Source organism: Nematostella vectensis, chromosome 1 (assembly GCF_932526225.1).
Source record: "Nematostella vectensis chromosome 1, jaNemVect1.1, whole genome shotgun sequence".
NCBI classification, from domain to species: Eukaryota; Metazoa; Cnidaria; class Anthozoa; order Actiniaria; family Edwardsiidae; genus Nematostella; species Nematostella vectensis.
This window is the reverse complement of record NC_064034.1, coordinates 5652428-5679127: the sequence shown is the minus strand read 5'-3', so window position 1 is coordinate 5679127 and position 26700 is coordinate 5652428. Positions and strand designations below refer to the sequence as shown.

The following is a 26700-nucleotide window of genomic DNA, read 5'->3' as shown; positions in this document are numbered from 1 at the left end:
GTATGCAGGGTACAACAGAAACATTGCGGTACGCACGGTACAACACGCACATCACATCACAACACCCACGGTACAACACGCACGGTACAACACGCACATCACGGCATGCACGGTACAACACGAACATTGCGGTACGCACGGTACAACACGCACATTTCGGCACGCACGGTACAACACGCACATCACAACACGTGCGGTACAACACGCACATTGCTATACGCAAGGTACAACACGCACATCACAACACGCACGGTACAACACGCATATTGCGGTACGCACGGTACAACACGCACGGTGTGAGTTGCAGACGGTGTGAGTTGCATCTCGAGGTTTCCATCTTTTTGTTTACAAAAAGGTTGCTTCAATGCTTCAATCAATGTATCCGACTCGTCTATGATTCCGGATCACCGCTTCTCGGCAACATCGCAGTACAATGGCAATTACCCACCCTCTAGAGGCAGACTACATTCTATTTATTCCTGGGAGCCAAGAGCTAAGAGCAGCACTGAGTATCTTCAGGTTGACCTTGGTGCAGTGATTGTAATGTGTGCTGTTGCCACACAAGGGAATGAACACTGGCCAGAATGGAGCCTTGCCTACTCATTTAATTACTCAAAAGACAATGTCAATTGGCATATCTATCAAGACAATGGTACACAGGTTTGTAACAGCCATTTGTTAAGCTTTGTTTTGTACGGAGACCTACCGTCATGATTCGAGTAAGCGCTTGGGGCACAAATTTTCGGGTCTTTTTGGGGGGAGACGCTTATTGGAAAGGGGCGCTTATTTCATTTCGGCGAAGAATAGCAGCTTTTGACTGGGCTGTGAACAAAACTTATAAAAGAAGTTGAAGTAATAATAAAATATAGGCCCGTGTTTTATTTGAGCATGTCACTGCGAGCTACAACAACGTTCAAGTGGTGCATTTGTTGAGATTTGTTTGGAGGGGATGGGAGGGGGGCGCTTATTGGAGAGGGGGTGCTTATTTGAAGGAGGGCTCTTATTTGAATTATTACGGGTATAATTCCAGATAATGATCTTTCTTTTTTTCGTGACAGACCTTACAAGGGAATCAAGATCAAAATACCGTTCATAAGAATGTTTTACGAAACACACTGCAAGCGAAGTATGTTAGATTTTATGTACTACAATACAAAGGATGGCCAACGTTGCGAGTGGAAATTTACGGTACCAAGCAAGGTAACCCTAAAATCCCGCATTCTGGGGGGAGGGGGGGGGAAGTTGCATCTGATTATACACCTTTTTCCTATTTCGCGCTTAAACAAAAGGCATATACTCTGGTAAAAACGAGAAACCCTCAAAGTAATCATCCCGAGGTTCTCGTCCCCCAAAGATATACCGGGCAAGGTTGTTACCTCGACCCCCAATCGGTTGATTGAGCGGGTGGTACAGGGATGCACGGCAAACTTCGAGACCACGCGAAGAAAAGCTCATGAAAACTCTTTTATAGTTATCTTATTTAATCTTCGTTTGCTTGGTCCGTACGAACTTTATGGAGCCTTCCCCTCATTTTTGGCCCGGGAGCCTCAATCTTGAACAATGAAAGATCAACAAGAACTATGTATGTAAAAAGCCCGTTGGCCGTACTCATTGCCCGGGGGGGGGGGCTATTCCGATATCAAACGGACAGGGATCATCATCGGGATTTTTTTAAAACAACCCTAAAAGATACTAAAGCGGGCGTGGTCTGGTTGTCTTTTAACCCTAAAAGATACTAAAGTGGGCGTGGTTAGGCATTAATTTACCGCCTAAAAGATACCTCAAACAAACGTATGAGCTACAAGTTAGATTAGCTACAAGTTAGGTGCGCGATGGCTATAATAGCTCCCTAAAAGATGAGGTAAAAAAATCTGGGCATTCTCATCTTCACCCCTAAAAGATACTCAAGGCTCCAAATTTACACCCTAAAAGATACGACGATGATCCCCGTCCGATAGATATAGGGAGTACCCCCCCCCCCCCCCCCCTCCCGGGACTCATTGTTTAGTATCTCGTCTTCAGATTGCACGGCCAGTCTTGGGGTGGAAACAGGGGGTAGACTTTCTTTGAATCGAATGACTGCCAGTGGAGGGCTGGCATACCTTGGTCGTCTTTATCTTAATAACAATGCGTGGTGCAGTAGTGACCAGAACAAGCAACAATACCTCCAGGTAAGATTGAAATTCCCCTAGCACAGTCGGCCCCTCACATCATAATGATCCTACTAATCATGTCCTACTTATTCTGTCCTTTCTCCACTTTCTCGTTATTGTTCTTACGAATGAAGACGGAAAAGTAATACTCGAAACACTTTAATTCGATGTCTTCATACCTAAAACTTTCTTCTCGGTCGCGACTCGCCAACACACTCGAAATGTCAATCAACAGTTGTGTCAGGCGTGAGTGTGAAAAGCTTAAGGCTAAGAATATACCGCTCGTTCGAACTAAGATATACCTCTCACTCGAACAGTTGCAATTGCCATATTTTAAAGTCCCTAATAATATGGGTGGCTTCACCATATTCACTCCATTCTCAGATTGATTTTGCCCAAGTCATACGAACTCCATCCCTTCACTTAAAGCCGCATTGTCACCAGTTTACTTCCGGAGGTCCGACGTAAACCTCAACCGTTAAAAGACAAAAGAATCTATTCGAATCCGAAATATTTAACAAGCTATCCGCTTTAAATTAGCAGTCACATCCTTAAAGAAACTTCAAAAAGACACACAATATTTTGAAATATTTTTCGTGTTTTCCGTTAAAAATCCTCGGAGATTCTTACGTAATCGACCGGAAGTAAACTGGTGACAATGTGGCTTTAAGGGTTTTCGCTTCTTACAGGTCGATTTTGGCTCCGTCATAAGGCTGACAGGCCTTGCCACCCAAGGTCACCCTGCAATGGACAAATGGGTCAGCAGCTTTGCTGTAGCGTACCGTATCTCATCGATGGTCCAATGGCAGGCCTACAATACCGGTGATACCCAGCCTTTTGTGGTGAGTGGGAAAAAATATAAATCCACCAATAAACATAAATCCACCAATAGCCCTTTCGGAGCCTTCTTGAATGATGCGCACTTCAGGCAAATCCCAGGATTGGCCAAGGGGGGAGGGGTGCGCAGTCATAGGTATCATGGAAAAAGCATAGTATAAGATTCCTTAATAAGAAATGACCCAGTTTTTGGCCGCCAAGGGGGGTGCGCGCGCACACTGCGCAACCCCCTGTGTACGCGCCTGCACTTCCTTTGGTAGTTGATAAAACTGTACATCTTACAGGGACATAGCTATGATAGCGCCCAAAGCGTCGGAAAAAGGCGTCTGGACCAAACAGATACAGGGGATTATAGCCAGATGGAATTTTCGTATACTCCGCTATTACGGACACCCGGCTACTTTGGAGCTCGTTTAACGGGCAGAAATATAATTTTCAACTAGGCCGAAATAAAATGACTGAAAAGTCACTTATTCGATAGTCTGTGATTCCGGACTATCGTTTTGACGAATTTTTATTACGGTTCCGAAAGTGTCCGTAATGTTGAGAGACAGTATTATGTATCAAATGGCTCATAAGCAACTGTACAATTTTGATTATCTTCTCAATTCCATTATAGATTTTCAAGGCAAATACAAACAGGAATGAAGTCATTTCCACATGGTTGCCTCATCCAATCAACGCCCGTTTTGTGCGTCTCGTGCCGCAGTCGTGGCTCGGTGAAATATGTGCAAGAGTCGATTTCTTTGGCTGCAACAATGGTACGTTACATACTTATTACTTATATATGTGCCTATTGGCTCATCTTAGTAGTGTAAAAACATGTTGGATTTTATTGATTCATTTTACTGAGAAAGACTGAGATTAGAAGTGTGCTTATAAACAGTGCGTATTCGCGCGTTGAGTCGTGTTTCTTTATATTGCAAACTTTATAATATATAGTTGAAATCCAAAATCCTTTTTTTTTTCTCAGTTTTACGACCAACCGTTAATCTTCTTCCTCTCAAAGCACTGCTTGCTACGGAACAAGAAAGTCACGCAATTTTCACGTGTAACGTAACAAGCCAGCCTGATGTCACGCTTCTCTGGAGAAACGCGTCACACCGCGATATCACTGGCGCGGAAACCATAGCAACAAACACAAATAGCGTGAATGGGTGGACTAAGTCACTACTGAGAGTGAACTTCGAGGGTGTCTCGCGCACGCTTACCACGTTTGCATGCACACGCGTGTCCTCGCGTGACCGTGACGTGACTTGCGTGACGAGAGTATATTGCGCGTCGTTCTATTCGCCGTTGCCAGGAGAAAGCTTAGTAGTCAAGTCGTCCCAATTGGAGGTTACACTGGGTAGGCAGATGATATTCAATATTTTGATCTAATAATTATAGGGAATATTTACGCAATCAAGCTTTCGTATCTCCGGCAATTTTACTATTTTTACCCTAAAAGAAACAAATTTTTTTCAGACAATTCACATGAAATTGTAGAAAATGTCCTTCAATGCTGTCCTGTTATGGCGATAGACATTTTCAAGGGAATGACTTCCATAAAAATACTCATGCTCATGATTTCAGCTTTGTTTATACGGATCTCTGTAGTATTTAGCTGCTGTTAACTTAGAGACTTATCAACAAATCTTCTTTTTTTTCTGCTTTATTTTCAGCTGTGCCAGACGCCCCACGCATAAAGATGTCACAACTCACCTCAAGGTCAGCCTCGCTCTCATGGGTGTATCCCGTCCCAGGCTCAAACGAAAGCCCTTTGCTCTCCGTCACCGTTCAGCACAGCCTCGGCAACGCGACGTTTCCGCCAAATGTGACGTCCTCAGATCTAGAAGGCCTGGCTCCGTACACAAATTACCGAGTTCGAGTGTGTGCTGTGAGTGAAGTCGGCAGAGGACTGGAAGGAGTGATTGAGTTTGTCACACTTAGCTCGTGTAAGTATTTGTGGTAGTCAAGCAAGCTCTCCATTTAAAGGAGAACATACATATCAACGGATGGCCTCGGGACCCAAAAATGTGCCAGTTATATGAAGAAGTCCGCTTAATCGATGTTTTATTGAAAATCGGCTTAGTGGAAAGTCTGCGTTATATGGAAATTAAGAATACTCTTTACGGACCCCCCGCGTTTTAGAAAGTAATTTCAATTTGCTAATTTCCTTCTCTCGTTTACAAACCCCAATCTGTCTTTTTCACTTTCTGACGGCTTTTACGATAATGACTCGCTTTTATTTATTTAAATTTCCATATTCCATGTTATAGTACCCGAGAAGCCTCCACTTAACGTCACCGTGCTCGCCGCGTCATCTACTAGTGTCCAGGCCTTTTGGCAGGTAGGAAAGAACTTGTGCCTGTGCGCCTGAGCGTTTGTAAGCAGGCGCGTGGCGAGAGCTAGGGTCTAATGTGTCCTTACCCCACCCTGCTTATTTGCAGACATGCATATGAAGAAAACGTTGTCGTTTTGGGGGTCTGGTACTGAGGAATCTTAGTTTCTTTTTAGATACTTTCTCTATAGAGTAAAAATGGTCACAGTCACTGTTTTCTCTTCTGATTACAAGTCATAAAGTTTACGAAGCCCCTGCGATACGACAACCTTAAAAATGACAATAATCATGCAGCTTTTCCTAATAAGGAATATATTAGTTTCTGTATATGGAAAAGACCGCGTTTGGCAAAAACGACATTTTGGCTGAATTTTCTTGATATGTGACATTCCGTGGGGTAACCATTAGATAGATTGATTTGGCAAGTCGAATAGTTAAGGTGACTGGGTTATGAATTTTGTGTAAGATATGTATAGTAATCTATTTCCCGGAGCCCTATGGAATAGGTTGGGGATGTGAGAAAATTTAATTAACATTCTTAGGTCAGTTCATTGCTTTTCGACCCCCCCCCCCCCCCCCCCCCTTTGTATTTCACGGACAAATCCCTGATGAGCATCCCAATATTTTAACCGAGAAACGATTATTAGCTATATTTACTATAGAGAGAAAGCACATCATTTTAGTTGACCATTCGAAAGCAGGAAGTATATATTGTATTTTGGCTAAAAATGATGGTTCTCCATATGTAACGAAAACCAGACGTAGAGACGTTTGTTAAAAATTTATCCTTTCTGAGAACTGTAAAACTAACGATTAGTAATTTAATAAGTGTTATTATTACATATTTATGTGATCAAATCATAAACATAGATTTATTCTTTCTCAAAGCGTCCTGACAGAATAAACGGACCAATCCTGAAGTACATAGTAACATACCGAATCCCAGGGGTGGGCCATGCTCCAATTGTCGTCGAAAGCAATCAAACGTCCGCGACTCTGCTTCATTTGGAAAAATGGACGAAATACGAAATTACCGTTATGGTGGAGAATGATATAGGCAAAAGTCCACCAAGTCCCATTGTTATATCACGGACGCTTGAAGACGGTGAGAAATAACAAGTAATATACAAGATGTTCTTATTAAGCGAGTTTCCTCCCACTGTAGTAGTAACGAAAATTACACTTGAAGGCTATAACATACAGGGGGTGTGGGACTTGGGTCACATGCCCCCTCCTCCATATATTCTTAAAAATCACTTATATTACTTTATTTCTAGATCTCGCTTGTCGTATTTCTAATTTCTCATTGCAGCAATAGCAAATTGCTAAGAACCTAACGTGTCTTTTCGTACTAGTTCCCAGTGCTCCTCCATCCAGTTTCTCCGTCAAAGTAACAAGCTCAACCTCTATACTTGTAACGTGGGACCTACCACCACAGGGGACCCATCATGGGCTTATCCGGGGCTTCATTATCCGTTACGGCCTTAATAACGTATATCGGGAGGCGTTGCCGATAACTTCCTCCGGAAATGAGACTCGCAGAGCACAGATCTCTGGACTGCGTGTCTTTACGCCCTACTGGGTGTGGATCGCTGCTGTCACGGTAGACATAGGGGCTGTCAGTGACCCTGTTACAATAGTAACTGCCCAGGAAGGTAAGGGTGGTGTGTTTAGGAAAAACACTCGATTGTAGTAATTATTGTTATAGAAACGGCTTAGGCAGTTTGAATGTCACAACAAAATGGCGCAGATGATATAACATGCATCAATTTAAACTAGGGACCCGTGAGAGGCAAAAAAGAAATTCTATTGAAGAAAATAATGTGTGTTCAAATAAAACATGACAGTCTTTGTCTCTTTGTTAGACATAAAATGACACACCATTATACTATTCTGTCCAGTCATACTGTAAACGCGAGAACAAGTTCAAGGCGTATTTGATTTTAAATAACAATAATATCCATTTTTATTGTTAGCACCCACAGAACCACAAGACCTTAAAATCTCCATCGTCCCTCCGGCGTTCCACCATTCCAGTCCAGTACTAAACATCACATGGAGCCGTCCCGTGCGAATGAACGGAGTTCTTCAGAAGTACGTGGTGTACCACAGGGAGACCGGTGCCGCTGAGAGGAGGGTATTACTTGAAGCAAGTCGGTCTATGTGTCTCTTGGATGTCTTTGGTGGGACTTCGTATGACGTATCAGTGAGCGCGGTTACTATCAAGGAAGGGCCACGCGCGAAATTTAATATTCGTGTACCAGACTACAGTAAGTACACCAAGAGCAAATAAATGTTTGGCTTTTATATTAATGGGTAACTCCTTAAAACAATTACTGGAAGGCGAGACAACACAAGACGACGTCCTCGTTGTATCGTGATCTCAGCCTGTACTCCTAAAAATGGATTCCTCTCGCTGGAAACGTTATCTTTATCAGACATCTCAGCCACTATTCAGCTCATTCTACCCTAATAGCATAACATAATATGTATGGCGTGACGTGACGTGGTGTGAATTGGCGTGGTGTGGCGTGACGTGGTGTGATTTGGCGTGGAGTGGCGTGGTGTGATTTTGCGTGGAGTGACGTGGTGTGATTTTGCGTAGCCTGGCGTGGTGTGATTTGGCGTGGCGTGACGTGGTGTGATTTGGTGTGGCGTGACCTGGTGTGATTTTGCGTAGCGTGGCGAGGTGTGATTTGGCGTGGCGCGACGTGGTGTGATTTGGCGTGGTGTGGCGTGCTGCGATTTGGCGTGGCGTGACGTGGTGTGATTTGGCGTGGTGTGGCGTGGTGCGATTTGGCATGGCGCGACGTGGGGTGATTTGGCGTGGTGTGGCATGACGTGGTGTGATTTGGCGTGGCGTGGTGTGATTTGGCGTTGCGTGGTGTGATTTTGCGTGGCGTGACTCGGTGTGATTTGGCGTGGCGTGGTGTGGCGTGGGGTGGTGTGATTTGGCGTGGCGTGGGGTGGCGAATGCTTGTTTGGTTTGACATTTTTATGTCTCTTTCATAAAGATATTTTTCTGTCAACTAGGACCAACTGCTGCTCCAGACAAGCTCACCATCACCAGAAATAACGACACTAGCTTCAACGTCTCATGGAAAGCCTTAATGCGTAGTCATAGCAACGGGCGTGTAGAGAGATATGAAGTTCTGACAAGACGAGCGGTTTCCATGGTAGCTGTGAGCCATCTCAATACGTCAGTGACGCATGCGGTGTTGGTGGATTTGCGGGTATGCTCCCGATACGCGGTGGCGGTGCGCGCATACACATCAGCGGGGCCTGGGCCCTACTCCGCTGACGTATTTGAAGCAACATCAGGTACTACCTGCAAACAGTGACCAGGCTTTATGTCACGTGATCTTTTTCTCGTGAAAGCGTGTTGATGGAATATTGTAAACATCAGTCTATATGAAGATGATGTTGAAAATGATTGAAACTCAGTTCGCATATAATATTGTTAAATCCTTTATTGGATAATCTAAAAGACGTAAAAGACGTTTTTCTAACTTTTCTAGTTCAATAGTGGGGTCAGTACGCAGCTCTTACAAGCTGCAATTTGATTGGGCAAATGAACAATATCCGCACCTCGAAACAAAGAACGAGAAGAATAGAGACAAAAGAACTCCTTTGTAGAACAAAGATAATAGTAGACAAAGCAGCTGCGTACTTACTCTAATAGTGTGCTGATAATTACTTTTCTTTTTTTGACTTTATTTTTTTTTCCAGAATCCCAACCTCCTCAGGACATAACACTGTCGTCACATGACCAGACCCCCATAACGCTTAACTGGAAGAGCCCGGCTCGCTACAGCACGGACCAAATCAACTTTTTCACGGTGTGTATTACTACAAGCAACTTCCCTGAGCACTAGCATGACTCCAGGGTTACTTTAGTTACGTCATCTATTACACTCCAGTAGAACGTGGCTAAACGGAATAAGTTGAAACGTCGATTTTTGTTCGTTATTGCGAAATTTCCTTATATGAAAGGACATTTGATTAACAGACTTGGAAGCCAGTCTCGCATGTGTGAGAATGCCTTATTTACGCTACCCTTATTCTAGGTGTTATACTGTACATTTCCTTCAGCAGTGCTGGTCGTTATTGTTCGTCATTGCCGTCGTCGTTGTGGTTGTTATTGTTATTTTTTAAGTCATTCCGGCATATTTTTTCTTTGTTCTTTATTGGCAGATATCATACAACGGATCGAAGGAGTACAACGAGACATTTCGTGACCATGGTTCGGTAGCTGTCCCTGGCGTGACGAGCAAGTTTCGCGTGACGGGTCTGATCCCAAGCACGCGTTACCAATTTAGCGTGACAATGAATGCTGAATGTGGAGTCAGCGCGCCCAGCCCTAGCGTGACTGTCACCACCGACCCTCAGGGTATGCTTGTAGATTTTAGCTTGGTACAGATGTTTCTGTAATAGAAAATGAAAGCAGCATATGATGTAATCAGAATGATGACGAACATAAAGACCAGGTGCCAAGGTAGGCATCTCGTCTTGACAGCCAAAAAGCGGTCATTTCCCATCGCCAAATCGTATACTCTTTGCATATGATGTCTGCCAGCGCATCGCCCCCTTGGAAAATACTTATTACGCGCCTGTTGTTGGGTTGCATTCCACAGCCCCACTGCGACCGGCTTTACCTGAAGTGCTCCAAAGAAACGTCAGTTTGACATCAGCTAGTGTGACCGTGTGGCCTGTCCCGGACACTAATGGACCTATCAGGTAACGGACAAATGATGGCCACTTGATACTTCAAGAGAATTACTAATCCCAACACTTTCTTTCCTCTTCGTCGAAATAGCAAGAGAACCACACTGGCAAACAAAGGGCTTAGGGATAGGGCTAGTTCCTTATAACCTACAATCCGCGCCAAAACTAGTTGACCTATTCACCGATTACGCTTCACCTTCACAAAATCCCATGTCTAGCAATCATGTTTGTCACACAAATAAATGCCCGCCATGAGCGCCTGACATTAGTATGCGGAAGCTTAGTTCCAGGCCTAAGTGAACATCATTGGTTCGAGGGGGCGGGGGAATGGGCGTGGCTGACAAGAGGTTAACGGTATGCACCCATAGACGCAAAAGAGGGGATCGATATTGCAAATGGGTCAACAGTTTTGGCGGGGATTGTAGTTCCGTTGTAGAGAGATTTGAGGAAAGCCTGTAGTTACCGCTGGCCCTTCAAGCATAAATCGAATTATAATCATAATGTACCCGTTTTTTCAGCTCAGGGCTGGTGACAGTTTATCAGGATCATAATGTTCATTTGTTTTATTTCTTACCAGTTCTAGTGACAGGTAATAATTATGCTGTACCATTCCCATGTTTCAGCTCTTACCAGCTTATAGTAGTGCTGATAATAAAAGATCAGACGAGCTTTCCTGAAGACGGGAGTACCCTCAAAGATTACACCTCTGCCCAACGCGATAACCTACCGTACTACATTAGCGCCGAGATCCCTACTGCGCATGTGCAAAGCCCAATGGAATTCCATATAGGGGATAACCGTCGTTATGGGAGATACCTGAATGCAAGGCTCCGCACCAGGTCTGTGTACCACATTTACGAGAGGGCTGTCTCCAAGATTGATCAGGTAATGACGCGTGTCTTTCTTCTCCCTTTGCCTCACAATACATCAGGATTGAAAAGCTTTAAACTCGACACATTGACATTCGAGGTGGACGCCCGCTCTGCTTTACAAAACCAGGTTAAGTTTGTTGACGGACTTGTGTATGAACTTTTTCTAGGAGCTCTACAACGGACAAGCTGCGTTAATTGCGGAAATACGCCAGACTTTAGGTACTTTACATTACTTTAAATTACTCCTTTTCATTGCACGTCATGCTTAATTCACCAGGAAATGGTGTGACAACCGCCATTGTATCATTTGTATTGGGACTGTCCTGGGGATGGAGCTCTTGCAAAGCTCCTCCCAGCTATGTTCCTAAATCTTTTGCCTCATACAGACAGATTCTTCTTGTTTGTTATTTAAGGTTCAGGTGGTGGGACTGATGAGCAGACTCGACCCTCCGCTTCTGGTAACATGGTCTTGTACATCGTTGTGGCAGTCGGAGCTATCGTCCTCGTAGCGCTTCTGATTGTGGGACTCGTATTTTTCAGAAGGTAATAAACCTACCAATTCGAAACGTTGAGCTGGTGTAATATAACCATTTTGGTTGCTGGTGCATTGAACTCGTCGTGTTGCTGGCGCGGTTGATTTTATGTTAAGCTTGGCGCACACGGTGAGGATAATTTCACGCGTGCTCTGTGCTCTCTGCCCGCGAGGCCTCAAACTCACAGTTCAAGTAGAAGAGAATTGATTCTCGCGAGACGTAATTTCGTTCGATCGACGTCTGCGCACAGTGACTTTTTGGCCTCGCGAAAGTGCACGTGTGAAATTTTCCTCACCGTGTGTGCCGGGCTTTAGTGATAACTTTGGTGATGTTATTGTTATGGCGATTATTCACCAAGGCAAGGGTAACAGGGTTAGGGGGATGCTCTGATGGCAGTGGTGAAGGTAATCGTCATTGTCAAGATGAAGAAGACGGTGACGATGATATAGTGATGGCGATGCCAATGACGACGGGTGGTATGATAGAGATGAGTATAATCATAGTGATGGCTAGTGATTTTAATAAAAATAACGATAGTTATGGCATGTGATGGCAGTAACGATAATGATAGGAATGGCAAGTGATAGCAAGTGATGGAAAGTGACACGTTAATGATGGCAATTCGGAGAGGATGTCTAGTATACTGGTGAAGTTCAATATATCAATTCATTTACAAACTATCTTTCATATTCTTATTCCTTTAGTCATAAAAGTAACAAATCAGAAGAGTCGCGTCACTTGGAAACAGACTGTGTCAGCATGGACAAACTTTCTGTCGACCTTGACGCGCCACAGGCAGAGGAAAACGAGGCCTCCTTCATCGCTTTGGAACAGTCAGCGCAAAGTGAGCTTGAAATTATACTCTAGACAGCCTGCCCAATCGGGCACACTTACCCAGGCAGTGTTAACGAATTGATAGAAATTATGAGCACGATATAGCACCCATGTCAAATGCTACAAGGTTAGCATGTTTCCATTCGTTATTGATTTTTTAACTTTTTCAGGAGATAAAACACTCAAAAGGATACGCACATTCATATGGTTATGCAATAATGGTGCAAGTGGCCCTTAGCTTTGAGGCCCACAGAAAAGCAATTAGAGCCAACGCTTATAAAAAACAAGCTTGGATGGTAGCTGTTTTTTATTAAACAATATTTTACTAACTCAAGTTAGTTTGCGCGACGATGCGGTACTATGTACTACGTTTCTATGCCAATAGATTCCTCACCATCTCCAGAACACATAGACCCTCAAGAGACACAAGAGACCAGTGCCCAAGCAACTGAAGTACCTATAGAGGAATTCCTCGATTACTTCAATCGCGCAAAAAGCACTCAGTTTACCAAGCTGGTTGACGAATACAAGGTAAGACAATGCTAATTTAGGAGCTATGAGTTTTAAGCTGGATAAATTCATAAATGAATTAAAAGTAGAGTTTATTTTGATTAAGCAGAATCTTCCCGCCGGACAGCAGTGGCAATGGGATGCAGCCAAAAACTACAGGGAAAAGAACAGATACGCCAATATTATCGCTTGTAAGTGGACGAGCACGCAAGCAAAACACCGCTGTACAATGTTTGATGCTTATTAGGGCGGAGGAGTTATATGTTTGTGTGAATTGTCATGGTGCTGTTGAAACATCATTTGAAGTATTATGTTGGTAGTTATTGGTAGTATTTTCCTTTGACATAAGAATTCCTGTCATCTCGACAGATGACCACTCCCGCGTTATTTTGGAGCCGGACTCTGCTGGCGACAAGATTTGTGATTACATAAACGCGTCGTATCTCCACGTGAGTCAGACTCTAAGAATTTGCAAAAAAAAATCATTGTTTTTACATATCTGATCCATTCATCTTTTTTTAGGGATTTGACGGGTCTTCTAAAGCGTACATTGCAACACAAGGTGCGGAATGCCATTTTTTTATCGAGAACATAATAGCATTTCACAAAGACTCCATGTTTCTGCATCTCTTATAGGGCCGGTGGTTGCAAGCTTTGTAGACTTCTGGCGGATGATATGGCAAGAAAAATCTGCTGTAATCGTCATGCTGACAAACCTTAAGGAAAGTGAAAAGGTACAGTACGGAATAAAGCAATAAAACATAGATTTAGGGGCCAGCACTCAATGCATATCAATTTTTTTCTTTCCGAAAAACGGTTGATTGGATTCAATGTACTCTACGGAAGAACATTTTCACAGCGTTTGTAAAAAGGGACCGTTCATTTTTTATCAGGGAGGTGGGGGCTGATGGAAATAAGGGGGATCACCCAAAAAAATACAGGGGAAAAGGGGGACCATCCCAACTGAACACGTGAACAACACAGGAACTTGACAGGTAGGTTAGCTACCTGTGCATTTTGATGCATCATCCGGGGCCGAGTGGGGCCTCGGATTTTCGCGGCTGGAATGTGACACATAGGGTACCCGCGCAATGACCACATCAACCAAGTCGCATATCTATATCATATTTCTATACCTACCTATAGAGCTCCGCGCGCGGTAGGCTCCACTATTACTTAATTTTGGAGAGCTGTTGGCTTTTTCTTTTTTTTTTTTTTTTTTGTCTTTCGTGGTAAGGATCAACAGTGCGCATCATAAGTTTGCAAATACAAATCGCGAGATTTTACTCGTTTTCCTTTGGTTGGCCGAAGACCGAATTTGGTCCCATTTGAATATTCAGTTTAATTTAATATTTCTTCAGGTAAAGTGTCATCAATACTGGCCTGATGTCAGCAGAGAATATGGAGACATTACTGTCTCTGTCCACAGCACTGAAGTGTTTGCAGACTACACCAAGAGAGTGCTCTTCCTTGCCAAGGTACCAGACCAACATTGATTGAACTGACAGCATCGCGTTTTAAGCGCTGATAAACATTGTGTAAGATTAAAAAATTGTCACAAATATTAAACAAAGCTCTCAAGTGAAAATAAAAGCGCACAGTAGGACAAGGAGTATCGCGAGAGTGTGCATGTCCCAACACTCACAGTGAACCCATTATAACGAAGCTGGGCCTGAGCTTTTAAATCGTGAATAGTAGTTTTAATCTTTAGGAGTACCTTATCCAGAAATGGTTTTAAGCTTGGTCCTAAAAACGAGCAGTTACTATTTTACCTTCTAGACGCAAAGAAAAAAAAAACACCTTCGTCATCCGTAATGCTATCTTCCGATTCACCCTGCAGTTTCCGCATACTGTGTTTTGTCGACATATCTGAGTTCTGCGGCTCGTTCTCTGATCTACTCCAATCACTGTGTCTTGTGTTTCAGCGATCTGAGGCAGACAAGCGTCACGTGGTACAGCTGCACTTCACCGTGTGGCCTGATAAAGGCGTCCCACAACACGCCACGGCAGTGCTGGGCTTTAGGAAGAAAGTCAACGCGAACAACCCGTATGGATCAGGCCCTATCGTAGTGCACTGTAGGTAAGCTTGGTATCCCTGTGGCCTATCGTAGTACACTGTAGGTACGCTTGGTATCCCTGTGGCCTATAGCATCACATTGTAGGTACGCTTGATATTCCTGTGGCCTAGTACACTGTAGGTACGCTTGGTATCCCTGTGGCCTATCGTAGTACACTGTAGGTACGCTTGGTATCCCTGTGGCCTATCGTAGTACACTGTATGTACGCTTGGTATCCCTGTGGCCTAGTACACTGCAGGTACGCTTGGTATCTCTGTGGCCTATCGTAGTACACTTTAGGTAAGCTTGGTATCCCTGTGGCCTATCTAAGTACGATGTAGGTACGCTTGGTATCCCTGTGGCCTATCTAAGTACGATGTAGGTACGCTTGGTATCCCTGTGGCCTATCGTAATACATTGTATATAAGTTCGGTAACCCTGTGGATCAGGATTAGGATTCCTGTCGTAGTACACAACAAGTGAGCTTTGTAACCCTGTGGATCAGGCCACGGGTAGATAAGCATGTTTACCTGACAAAATAAGTTCATTCAATACGCACATTGACCCCCTTCCCCGTCAATATCGGGGCTTGTTTCTTATTGATTCTCCTTTTCCCCTTCATCAGCGCCGGGGTGGGTCGTACCGGTGCTTACATCGCGATCGACGCCATGCTCAACCAAGCGCACAGAGAGAAAAAGGTGGACATTTACAAGTACGTGGAGATGATGAGGAGGGACAGGATCCACATGGTGCAAACAGAGGTAGGATACAGCATATGGAAACCGGGTATCATCACCATGACAATAATGATCATTTTTATCGTCGTCATCATGATCATTGTCGTCGTCCTCATGCATTAGAAGCCGAATCAGCCAACCACTACTACCGTCATCAATACCACCACCACCACCACCACCATCATCATCATCATCATCATCACGATCATCACCATCATTATCATCATCATCATCATCATCATCACCATCATTATCATCAACAACAACAACAACAACACCATTATCATCATAATCATCACTACCACACCATCATAATAATCACCACCATCATTATCATTTTCAGTATTACCTTCAGATAACTATCACTATACCCTCATTTTATTCTAGGAACAGTATATATTCGTGCATATGGCAATCTTGGAGGCCACTGTTTGCGGCAACACCGAGGTCCCAGTGCAGGATCTGAGCCGCACTATAACGAAATTATCGGCGGTTGTCCCCGGCAAAGGTATCACAGGATTCGCGGATGAGTTTCAGGTAAGCTTTAGTGTTAGTTATTACTCTACTTTACTCTTTCAGGTGGATTTTGTTATCTTCGGGGATTGTGTTATCTTTCAGCGGCTTCGGCTGGTTAGTGATAGTATCAAGGAAGACGAGACTAATGTGGCGAAAAACCTTCAGAACCAGAATAAAAACAGAGATATGGAATATTTGCCTTGTGAGTGTGGCATTTCTTAAACTCTTTTCCAACATTTCTTCTAGACCTCTAATTGACATTCTGAACAATTTCTGTTTAATATTTTTTTTTTACAATTAGATCCATACTTTATTTGCTTTTCCGTTCTAAGTAAATTCTTCACGAGTGGTCCTGTTTTCAACAAAGAAAGAAGCTGATTATATCAACGCAAGCTTTGCTGACGTAAGTGATGCTGCAACCAATGGGAGCGTACTAAGCGTATATCCTGTGACAGCCTCGAATTTACCACTCTATACGTTAGCTACAGATGTAATGCCTTGATTTTCTTTTCTTCTTTTAGGCCTACAAAGAGCGAGACTTGTTTATAATGACGCAAGCTCCGATGACCCAAACGACAGTGGAATTCTGGCGAATGGTGATGCAATACAAGGCTGGCACGATCGTAATGCTTAACACACTGGAGGAAGCAGGGCAGGTATGGTGATATAAAGGAGCTAATGGACCCAACACCTATGAGGTAACACAGGGAAGATGGTGATCTATAGGAGCTGATGGACCCAACAACCTGAAGGAAACAGGCAGGTGTGGTGTTCTATAAGGGGCTAATGGACCCAACACCTATGAGGTAACACAGGGAAGATGGTGATCATAGGGGCTAATGGACCCAGCACACTATGAGATGACACAGGGAAGGAATGGTGATCATAGGGGCTGATGGACCCAACATACTATGAGATGACACAGGGAAGGAATGGTGATCATAGGGGCTAATGGACCCAACACATTATGAGTTGACACAGGGAAGGAATGGTGATCATAGGGGCTAATGGACCCAACACACTGTGAGGTGACACAGGGAAGGAATGGTGATCATAGGGGCTAATGGACCCAACACACTGTGAGGTGACACAGGGAAGGAATGGTGATCATAGGGGCTAATGGACCCAACATACTATGAGGTGACACAGGGAAGGAATGGTGATCATAGGGGCTAATGGACCCAACACACTGTGAGGTGACACAGGGAAGGAATGGTGATCATAGGGGCTAATGGACCCAACACATTATGAGTTGACACAGGGAAGGAATGGTGATCATAGGGGCTGATGGACCCAACATACTATGAGATGACACAGGGAACGAATGGTGATCATAGGGGCTGATGGACCCAACACACTATAAGGTGACACAGGGAAGGAATGGTGATCATAGGGGCTGATGGACCCAACACACTGTGAGGTGACTCAGGGAAGGGAATGGTGATCAAAGGGGCTAATGGACCCAACACACTATAAGGTGACACAGGGAAGGAATGGTGATCATAGGGGCTGATGGACTTAACACACTGTGAGGTGACTCAGGGAAGGAATGGTGATCATAGGGGCTGATGGACCCAACACACTGTGAGGTGACTCAGGGAAGGAATGGTGATCATAGGGGCTAATGGACTTAACACACTGTGAGGTGACACAGGGAAGGAATGGTGATCATAGGGGCTAATGGACCCAACACACTATGAGGTGACACAGGGAAGGAATGGTGATCATAGGGGCTGATGGACTCAACATACTATGAGGTGACACAGGGAAGGAATGGTGATCATAGGGGCTGATGGACCCAACACACTGTGAGGTGACACAGGGAAGGAATGGTGATCATAGGGGCTAATGGACCCAACATACTATGAGGTGACACAGGGAAGGAATGGTGATCATAGGGGCTAATGGACCCAGCACACTATGAGATGACACAGGGAAGGAATGGTGATCATAGGGGCTAATGGACCCAACACATTATGAGTTGACACAGGGAAGGGAATGGTGATCATAGGGGCTGATGGACTCAACATACTATGAGGTGACACAGGGAAGGAATGGTGATCATAGGGGCTGATGGACTCAACATACTATGAGGTGACACAGGGAAGGGAATGGTGATCATAGGGGCTGATGGACCCAACACACTATGAGGTGACACAGGGAAGGAATGGTGATCATAGGGGCTAATGGACCCAACACACTATGAGGTGACACAGGGAAGGGAATGGTGATCATAGGGGCTAATGGACCCAACACACTGTGAGGTGACACAGGGAAGGAATGGTGATCATAGGGGCTGATGGACTTAACACACTATGAGATGACACAGAGAAGGAATGGTGATCAAAGGGGCTAATGGACCCAACACACTATGAGGTGACACAGGGAAGGAATGGTGATCATAGGGGCTGATGGACCCAACACACTATAAGGTGACACAGGGAAGGAATGGTGATCATAGGGGCTGATGGACCCAACACACTATGAGGTGACACAGGGAAGGAATGGTGATCATAGGGGCTGATAGACCCAATGGCCTTGGGCTAGCAACTATGATAACAAAATTATTACTTCAGATGGTGATAACATGACAAGAACAATTATGATTCTAGTGCCGAAACCAAAAGTGTTTCCCGGAGCGCAGTTATAAAACGCCAACGGGTATAAAAACCAGTCATGACCTTAGAGTGGCAAGTGTACCGATGCGAGTAGGTGTGTTTCACTCACGTGTATTGATTCCGCAGACTTACACTGAGTACTGGCCGACGGAGCATCCGGAGATCTATGGCAGTATACTGGTAGAACCGCTTTCCAAGGATAACTACGGAGACTTCACTATGAGAAGGCTAAAAGTCAGTAGCTACACGGTAAGTCCCACAAGCAAAGCTTCGGGTCCATAGTAACCTTTGACTTCTTATAGTCAGTTTAACTTTGACAACCTGGGAAAGTGACTATTTCCTGTTGAAGAATAACGATAAAACACGTGTTGGCTTATCCCACCCACCTGTCAATCACATGTCTTTCCTCTCACGTAGCACCACCCCACGTACCACCAATTTCAATTTTTCGTGATTTTTTACGAAAATAAGCACATCCTCAGAAATAAGGTGTATCGCTTTGCATGTAATCACTCTATCTACAGGAGCAAAGTCACGTGATGGTCCGTCACTTCAGCTACTTCAACTGGCCAGACAAAAGTGGGCCTGCAAACTACCAGTCAGCGTTAGAGCTAATGAGCGAGGTTCAGCGATCACAACAGCAAGCGAAAAACCGACCAATCATCGTCCAGTGCAGGTAAAGGTCGACCCATCACCGTCCAGTGCAGGTAAAAATCGACCAATCATCGTCTAGTGCAGGTGAAAATCGACCAATCATCGTCAAATGCAGGTAAAAATCGACCATCAATCACCGTCCAGTGCAGGCAAAAATTGACCAAAACTTGGAGTATGAAATAGGCGACAACGGAGGGTCATACTCAAACGTCAGTTCGTTTTCTATCTGTAAAAACTTGGAGTATGAAATAGGCGACATCGGGGGGTCACACTGTTAGTTTCAGAGAGTAGTTTTAACTCCAAGAAGGGAGTAAAAAACCGAGGTACAAAATGACTCCCTTTTTGGAGTAATTTTTTACTCCCTTTTTTCTACTCTCTCAAGGGAGTAGATTTTACCCCTGTAGGGGAGTAACTAAAGGGAGTGATTTACTAGGTTGCTTGCTATTACTACATTAAAGGAGTACAATTTACCCTCAAAATGGAGTTATTTTTTACTCCTTTTTTCCACTCTCTCAGGGGAGTAAATTTTACCCACTTTAGGGGGTAGCTAAGTGGAGTAATTTACTAGGTTGCTTGTTGTTACTCCATTAAAAGAGTACAATTCACCCTCAAAATGGGAGTCAATTTTTACTCCCTATTTTATTTCCCCCTACAAATTGGGTAACTAAAGGGATGATTTCAACCCCCTCCCCCCTGTTTTTACAAAATGGCCGTTTAAACTCCACCTACTTCAGGGGTTAATACTGGAGAAATTAGAGTAATTTAGAAACACCAAGGAAAAGACGTTATTATGAATTTGACAAATCATTTAATTAAACAATTCAGTTTAAAAAATAACGAAAATATAAGTTGAAAAAATGTTTGAAAAATAATAGTCATTTGACATAAGGTATCCAGGACAAAATTACTAACAAGTGTTCCAACATAACAAAGCTGAAACAAACATACACAATATTATTTTCCTATAACAACTTTAACAGCTTTTGAACATTACCCTTTTTGGCGTCATTACGGTTTTCCAAAAGAACTGCCACCTCCTCCATCTTTGTATATTCAGATAAGAAGCTAGAAGCCTAATGCCTCTATATGCACCATTTAAATTTGAACCTGGTAGGCTAGCTTGAAAAGATAACTAGGTTCTTCATATGCAGGGTTTACTGTGATCAGAATATACGGACAAAAACCAACAAAACTAACATTAGATATTCAAAATAAATATCTGGACAAATTTTAGGTGCAAGACTGATTACTAGGTTTTTACTAAGCTAAGTTATTCAATTTTGTGCTTCAAGTAACATTTTATAAAGCATAGGCGCTTTAGATGTAAGTACAGTGATTAGTGAATAACTTAAGTTTACGAAGTTTTTATTCGTTTCTTGCGATTTACGCATTGATACATTCCTTATACCTCAAACTTCTTTCTTTTCTGGCTTTGCAACTCGAGCACATTTTACTATCTCTATCATAATGTCCTGCGAAGATAATAAGAGAAACACATAAGAAGGTAGTATTGCTTTGGAAGATAACAAAGAATCACAAAACATATCAGTCTAGTTCGAGAAATCCGCTCACGAACGATGATTTGATGCTGAAGTTGGTCGCACAAATCACATTTACTATTGAACCTATCATATTATGAAGCCCATTACACACTAACCTTTTACTTCAATCCATTTTCTGCCATCAAATCCTTAAAAAAGGTGGATTACGCGTAGAAAAGACGGGAATAAACGGCTATCCGTTCGGAGGCTGTGATAATGGCTTTCGTTCGACCGTTATGATTTTGCGCCTTGGGCCCAAGCCCCTCTCGGCCACTAAAGCGAGAGACGCCCGGTACATTCTGCTTTTACGGGCCCTGGTGAGCCGTCTTCTATCTGCAAAGCGGGACTTCTTTTTTTTTTTATAATCTCAAGTAGCATTTCTATTAGAAACAATATATATGATTTTATAATGTTCAAATCGGATCTAAGAATTTTATACAATTATCACCCTACCTATCTTTCTTTTCAATGCAGTACTAATTATTCTGAGCGAATTCTGAAAGTACACCACATAAAACTCATGTTCGAGTCCAATGCCTGTCTTTGATTACATTTCCTATTGTTGTAGTATAGCTGACAATATATGCAAGTATGGTGAGGCCTGTTCTTGTATTGAAAATGTTCTTTTAGGATTTCCTAAGAATTTCCCTAAGAGTTCCTAAATTGTAGAATGCTTCAAATCTTCTTCCTAAGATTTTCTTATCCAAATTATTCCAATTTTCTGGTCTACTGCTTATACTAGGAAATCCTAGGAATTTTTAGGAAGTTTAATCATATTTTGTTGTTTTGATCGAACTTAGGAAATCTTAGGAAGCTCCTAGGCACAGGGTAGAGTTTTTTGTCTCAACAATAAATACGATAAATTATTATTTTTATCTGTTGTCTTATATAATAAAGACTATCGTTTCCCTTCTTAAATTCAGCTAATTCAGAGTAAAAAAAAACAACTCGCTTTATTTTATATATTTGGTGTGGTTTGTTACTGCTCTAAAAAGATACAGCTGGAGTAAAAACTACTCTTTCAACACGAGATGGCTGGAGTAGTTTTTACTCTTCAAAACCTACCCCCTCAAAGGAGTACTTTTTTACTCCATTTCTTGACCATCTGGAGTAAAAATAACTCTTTTCACTTCAGATAGTTGGAGTAGCTTTTACTCTGCTAAAATTACCCCCCAGAAAAGAGTACTTTTTACTCCATTATTTGACTAACAAGAGTGAAAATCACTCTTTTTCTAAGAAACATTCGATACTAATTCTTAGCAGAGTAAAACTTATTCCGTTAAGGGAGTAAACAAAAAAATACTCCTCAGTGGAGTAGTTTTTACTCCAATAAAGGAGTTCAAATTACTCCTTTAAAAGTACTCCATCGCAAAGAGTAGTTTTTACTCTCTGAGTGGAGTAAAAATAACTCCCTGAAACTAACAGTGCATATACTTAAACGTCAGTTCGTTTTCTATCTGTAAAAACTCGGAGTATGAAATAGGCGACATGGGAGGGTAATACTTAAACGTCAGTTCATTTTCTACCTATTACTTGGAGTATGAAATATGCGACATGGGAGGGTCATATACTCAAACGTCAGTTCGTTTTCCATCTGTAAAAACTTGGAGTATGAAATAGGCGACATCGGAGGGTCATATACTCAAACGTTAGTTCGTTTTCTATCTATTACTTGGAGTATGAAATAGGCGACATCGGAAGGGTCATATACTCAAACGTCAGTTCATTTTCTATCTATTACTCGGAGTATGAAATAGGCGACATCGGAGTGTCATATACTCAAACGTCAGTTCGTTTTCTATCTATTACTTGGAGTATGAAATAGGCGACATCGGAGGGTCATACTCAAACGTCAGTTCGTTTTCTATCTATTACTTGGAGTATGAAATAGGCGACATCGGAGGGTCATACTCAAACGTCAGTTCGTTTTCTATCTATTACTTGGAGTATGAAATAGGCGACATCGGAGGGTCATACTCAAACGTCAGTTCGTTTTCTATCTATTACTTGGAGTATGAAATAGGCGACATCGGAGGGTCATACTCAAACGTCAGTTCGTTTTCTATCTATTACTTGGAGTATGAAATAGGCGACATCGGAGGGTCATACTTAAACGTCAGTTCGTTTTCTATCTATTACTTAGAGTATGAAATAGGCGACATCGGAGGGTCATACTTAAACGTCAGTTCGTTTTGTATCTATTACTTGGAGTAGAATAAACGAACCATTTGTATGGCGGCAGCATTGTGCGCATTTTTATAACTTCATTGAATTGTTCAATATGTATCTGCACCAAATCAACCCCCGTTTATAATATCTAACCCGGATGATTTTAAACAATCCTTGCAGCAACGGTACAACAAGGAGCGGAGCTTTCTGCGCTATATACTCAATCCTTGAGCGACTGAAGATCGAGCAGGTGGTGGACGTGTTTCAGGTTATCAAGGTTATTCGCATTAAGAGACCACAGTCCGTCACGTCGCTTGTAAGTGCAATGTCCGGATAATCCAGGGACGTCGTTGACATGCTTGAAAGAACAATGAAACCAAGCTAAGTGCAGTGTCCGGATAAACGAGGGACTTAGTCGACGTGCTTCTGTAGTTTTATCTCGCTAACTTTCGATTTACCGCTGATTTTGTCATTTTGTTTTAGTCATTTAAACTCGGAAAACTCAAAATCAAATACCACGTATAACTCGAACTCCCTGCTTTCCCGAACAATGTTTTTGTTTCCCTGGCCACATTTTGCCCTTTAACCTCGAGTAAGGTCCATCGCGTGTTCATGTTACAACGTTACTATATGTTCTAGATTTCTGTATTACAATTCCAAAACTGGAATTCGACTCTGCCAAATTTCGTCTTTAATAAGCAATAAGACTTCTTCTGCCCTGAAAAAGTCTAATTAAAGACGAAAATTTGGCAGAGTCGAATTCCAGTTATTTGTGTATTGTATTCATTCTTCTGGTTCACGAACACGACTAATTTGGCTTTTTGTATTTATTCTTGATTTCTGTGATATTATTAGAGGCCAATGTGATATCTTACATCGAGCCCGTTAACATTTTGTTTCTCTTCAGAGCTCGAGTAGTCAAAGGGGTTCTAATGTATTTCATATGACCCATTCTTCACCCGTTTACAGCAGGTGTTTTGCTATTTTCTGCAGGCTCAGTATGTGTCTTGCTACGAGATGGCTCTACGATACCTGGACACGTTTGGGGACTACGCAAATTTTGTACTTTGACAAGACACTTCGCCAGTCATCCTGAAGAGTTATCAGAGAATCAAGCTAAGAGATAAGGGACGCAAGGACATTGTTGGCCCAAGAACTAGTAGAAATAGTAGCTTTGCCAGGATTTGCCTAGAGGGGGAGATGGCGTAGGTTAGATATTACACAGAAAGGTACAAAATTTGACGATTAATTCGTGGAGGGGTTGGGAGGATGATAGTTTGCGCCCGCCACTGCCCCCTTAGGCCCAGTTTCAAGCTACGCGCCAAAGTAGAACCAGCTCGGTTTTCAAGAAGGATTTTTATTTGCGGTAATCCCCTTGCAAATCCTCTACTCAATGATAATGTTTTAACGAGCTAGCCCTGCATCCCTCCAGCATTCTCCATGTGTCCGCTAATCTCTTGTTATCTCTTATAACAACCGCTACCCAATCCCGCTACACGCGGCATTGATAACCCCGGGTTAACTGCTACCCTTTGAGGTTATTACATCGACGTTATCTATGGTAGCCCATCATGTTAGCCGCCTCGCCCAAGCCTAATCTAAACATGTGATCAGTTGGGAAGGTTGTTTGAAACCTATCCCATGCCATACTCGTTATATATATCAGGATCTTGCCAGTAATCATGCAATGATTCAGAACGGTTGTCATAAGCAGAATGCCAGTAGAATATATTCATTCTTGAAAAAGACCACTATTTTAGGAAATACCCTCCTTTATCGTGTAATTCTCAAGATAATTAACTGTATAACTGCCGGTGAACTCATAGAATTCTTAACTCTAATCGCAATGAAAGTATTGAAATGTAAATTAGTTTGCAAGCGGCTGTACTAATATTGATCTAAAGATGTGCTCTTTTTACGGATTCTAGATCATAGCATAAGAATCATAGGCGACATGCTTTCATCAGTGAAATAGGAGTAGACGCAATAAAAATTAATAAGTGTCAACGTGTGTGTATCGTCTTGCTTATCTCGTTGTTTACACTAGAGAAATTGCATGGGGCGTCGCGTGTGACTAGACGATCTTGGCTCGCTGATATGACTGTTCGGCGCTTGTGGTACATTCGAATGTGAGAAGAGGACTTAAATATCCATATAAATACAAATCTCACGGGAAAATGAACAATGACCAAGAATAAAGACCACTAAAGGAGTCGAACATAAACTGGATACAAATCTTTCCCCTTCTTAGCGGAACTATTTAAAAAAGAGCGTCCGTACTTTGTAATCAAAAGAGCATAATGCTCTTTTGGTAGAACCATTGAACATCAAAACTATATCATGTTTTCGTGCACACGATGATTATGATCGCACAAGACCGACTTTTACCGCAAATGATTCCCCTGTAGTTTATCATAAATTTGCCTGATGTTATTGAAATACTTCATGAATTATCCTGGTAATAATGACCTCAGCAAAAGCGCGCAACACAATGAGGGCTCTAAAAATGCAAAAAGGCGCGATATGACCGCGCACGAGTGATCTCGACATGGGTTATCGCGCGCAAGTGTACACCGCGCAAACCGCAAGTGCGTCCACTCTTCTGGGTTATCGCAACTTCAGGATTTGTTTGTTCAAAGCATCCTCGATAACCTTTGAAGTGCGGACGTTAATTGATTCTATTAGGGACAGTAACTTGAGGTTATGTTTATTCTACGGCTTTGCTCGAGATGGAAAGCACTATAGCCATTAACCTTATTTGGAGTTATTCCAAATCCTAATCAAGAGTCCAAGAGACATTCTCCAAGTCCTTACGTCTAATGTCTTTTGAGAAGTCGGCAAAGTTGTAGTGGATGATATTTAACCAAGCATGATATAGTGCCCTCCGGTAGTATTGCTTTATATGGGCGAATATATCCATATTTAGGAGTAGCGAAGATTTCCCGTTCAGGCACCTTTAGAAAACATTGTAGTATGATTCCAGTCAATAAAAAACTCACAGCGAAAAAGTCGTTGAAAAACCCTTTGATCATATATTTATCTAAAATTTATCAAGAAAATGTTTTAGTCCCAGGCCTCAAAGAAACGACCGAGTGCGTATAAAGGTATCCCAAATATTGATGAGAGTGTGGCTACGTACGCCCTGCCCTTTAGCTATGTGACTGGAGGCAAACCGCCCGAGTCAATCCCAGGTAAGACGTCGGTCCAGCCATTAAAACCTTGAATATACGGACTTAGTTCTAACTGCTTCTTGGGACAAGAATTGTTATTCTGAAAAGCAAATAACTGTCACCTTATAACAATAGTTGATATGCTTTTGTATAGCAAAGCTCATAGGCCACAAACAGAACTACTCACTCCGCATGCTCTGTGGTGTGCAAAAAAGTACCGATTTTTTTTTCGAGGAATCATTATCCCAAACATGCAATTCTTTATCACTTGACACACTCGTGATCACTGTTAAATTGCGAACGTGGCTATAGAACGGTACGAATGGTATAATATATATATATATATCAATAAGTATCATAAACAAGGAACGGGCTTGGTTTCATCAAAAAGCCTCAGGGCAGGATACGAGTCACAACGAACCGGTGCTGTTATCAAGACACGTGTGTAACA

General features: G+C 42.7%; 1 protein-coding gene and 1 long non-coding RNA gene across 7 annotated transcripts in view; one reads left to right on the top strand and one right to left on the bottom strand.

The window, feature by feature from the left end:
* LOC5506469 (receptor-type tyrosine-protein phosphatase S) overlaps nt 1-25086 on the top strand; it is a 28557-nt gene extending 3471 nt beyond the window's left edge. Inside the window, exons 4-38 of one of the 6 annotated variants that reach the window (XM_048723248.1) lie at nt 356-660; nt 1059-1200; nt 2023-2171; nt 2843-2995; nt 3619-3751; nt 3964-4338; nt 4655-4927; nt 5252-5322; nt 6202-6418; nt 6669-6968; nt 7290-7583; nt 8347-8634; nt 9043-9152; nt 9508-9703; nt 9948-10050; nt 10662-10923; nt 11078-11129; nt 11324-11453; nt 12148-12287; nt 12663-12808; nt 12894-12978; nt 13157-13236; nt 13310-13349; nt 13424-13521; nt 14149-14265; nt 14713-14867; nt 15470-15605; nt 15969-16118; nt 16200-16299; nt 16430-16500; nt 16619-16753; nt 18842-18964; nt 19240-19391; nt 23260-23395; nt 24073-25086. In XM_048723248.1, coding sequence (XP_048579205.1) covers nt 356-660; nt 1059-1200; nt 2023-2171; nt 2843-2995; nt 3619-3751; nt 3964-4338; nt 4655-4927; nt 5252-5322; nt 6202-6418; nt 6669-6968; nt 7290-7583; nt 8347-8634; nt 9043-9152; nt 9508-9703; nt 9948-10050; nt 10662-10923; nt 11078-11129; nt 11324-11453; nt 12148-12287; nt 12663-12808; nt 12894-12978; nt 13157-13236; nt 13310-13349; nt 13424-13521; nt 14149-14265; nt 14713-14867; nt 15470-15605; nt 15969-16118; nt 16200-16299; nt 16430-16500; nt 16619-16753; nt 18842-18964; nt 19240-19391; nt 23260-23395; nt 24073-24150 — 5495 coding nt within the window. In that variant the 3' untranslated portion in view covers nt 24151-25086. Of the gene's footprint in view, nt 1-355; nt 661-1058; nt 1201-2022; nt 2172-2842; nt 2996-3609; nt 3752-3963; nt 4339-4654; nt 4928-5251; nt 5323-6201; nt 6419-6668; nt 6969-7289; nt 7584-8346; nt 8635-9042; nt 9153-9507; nt 9704-9947; nt 10051-10661; nt 10924-11077; nt 11130-11323; nt 11454-12147; nt 12288-12662; nt 12809-12893; nt 12979-13156; nt 13237-13309; nt 13350-13423; nt 13522-14148; nt 14266-14712; nt 14868-15469; nt 15606-15968; nt 16119-16160; nt 16300-16429; nt 16501-16618; nt 16754-18841; nt 18965-19239; nt 19392-23259; nt 23396-24072 lie in introns of those variants that run through there. The other 5 variants (XM_032374832.2, XM_032374830.2, XM_032374829.2 and 2 more) reach the window with 5 other exon arrangements.
* Nucleotides 20332-21175, bottom strand: LOC125560920. The gene is made up of 2 exons (XR_007306959.1): nt 21027-21175; nt 20332-20841 (listed from the first exon to the last, which is right to left on the bottom strand). It is a non-coding gene; the product is annotated as an uncharacterized LOC125560920 (long non-coding RNA).
* Nucleotides 25087-26700: the final 1614 nt, after the last annotated feature.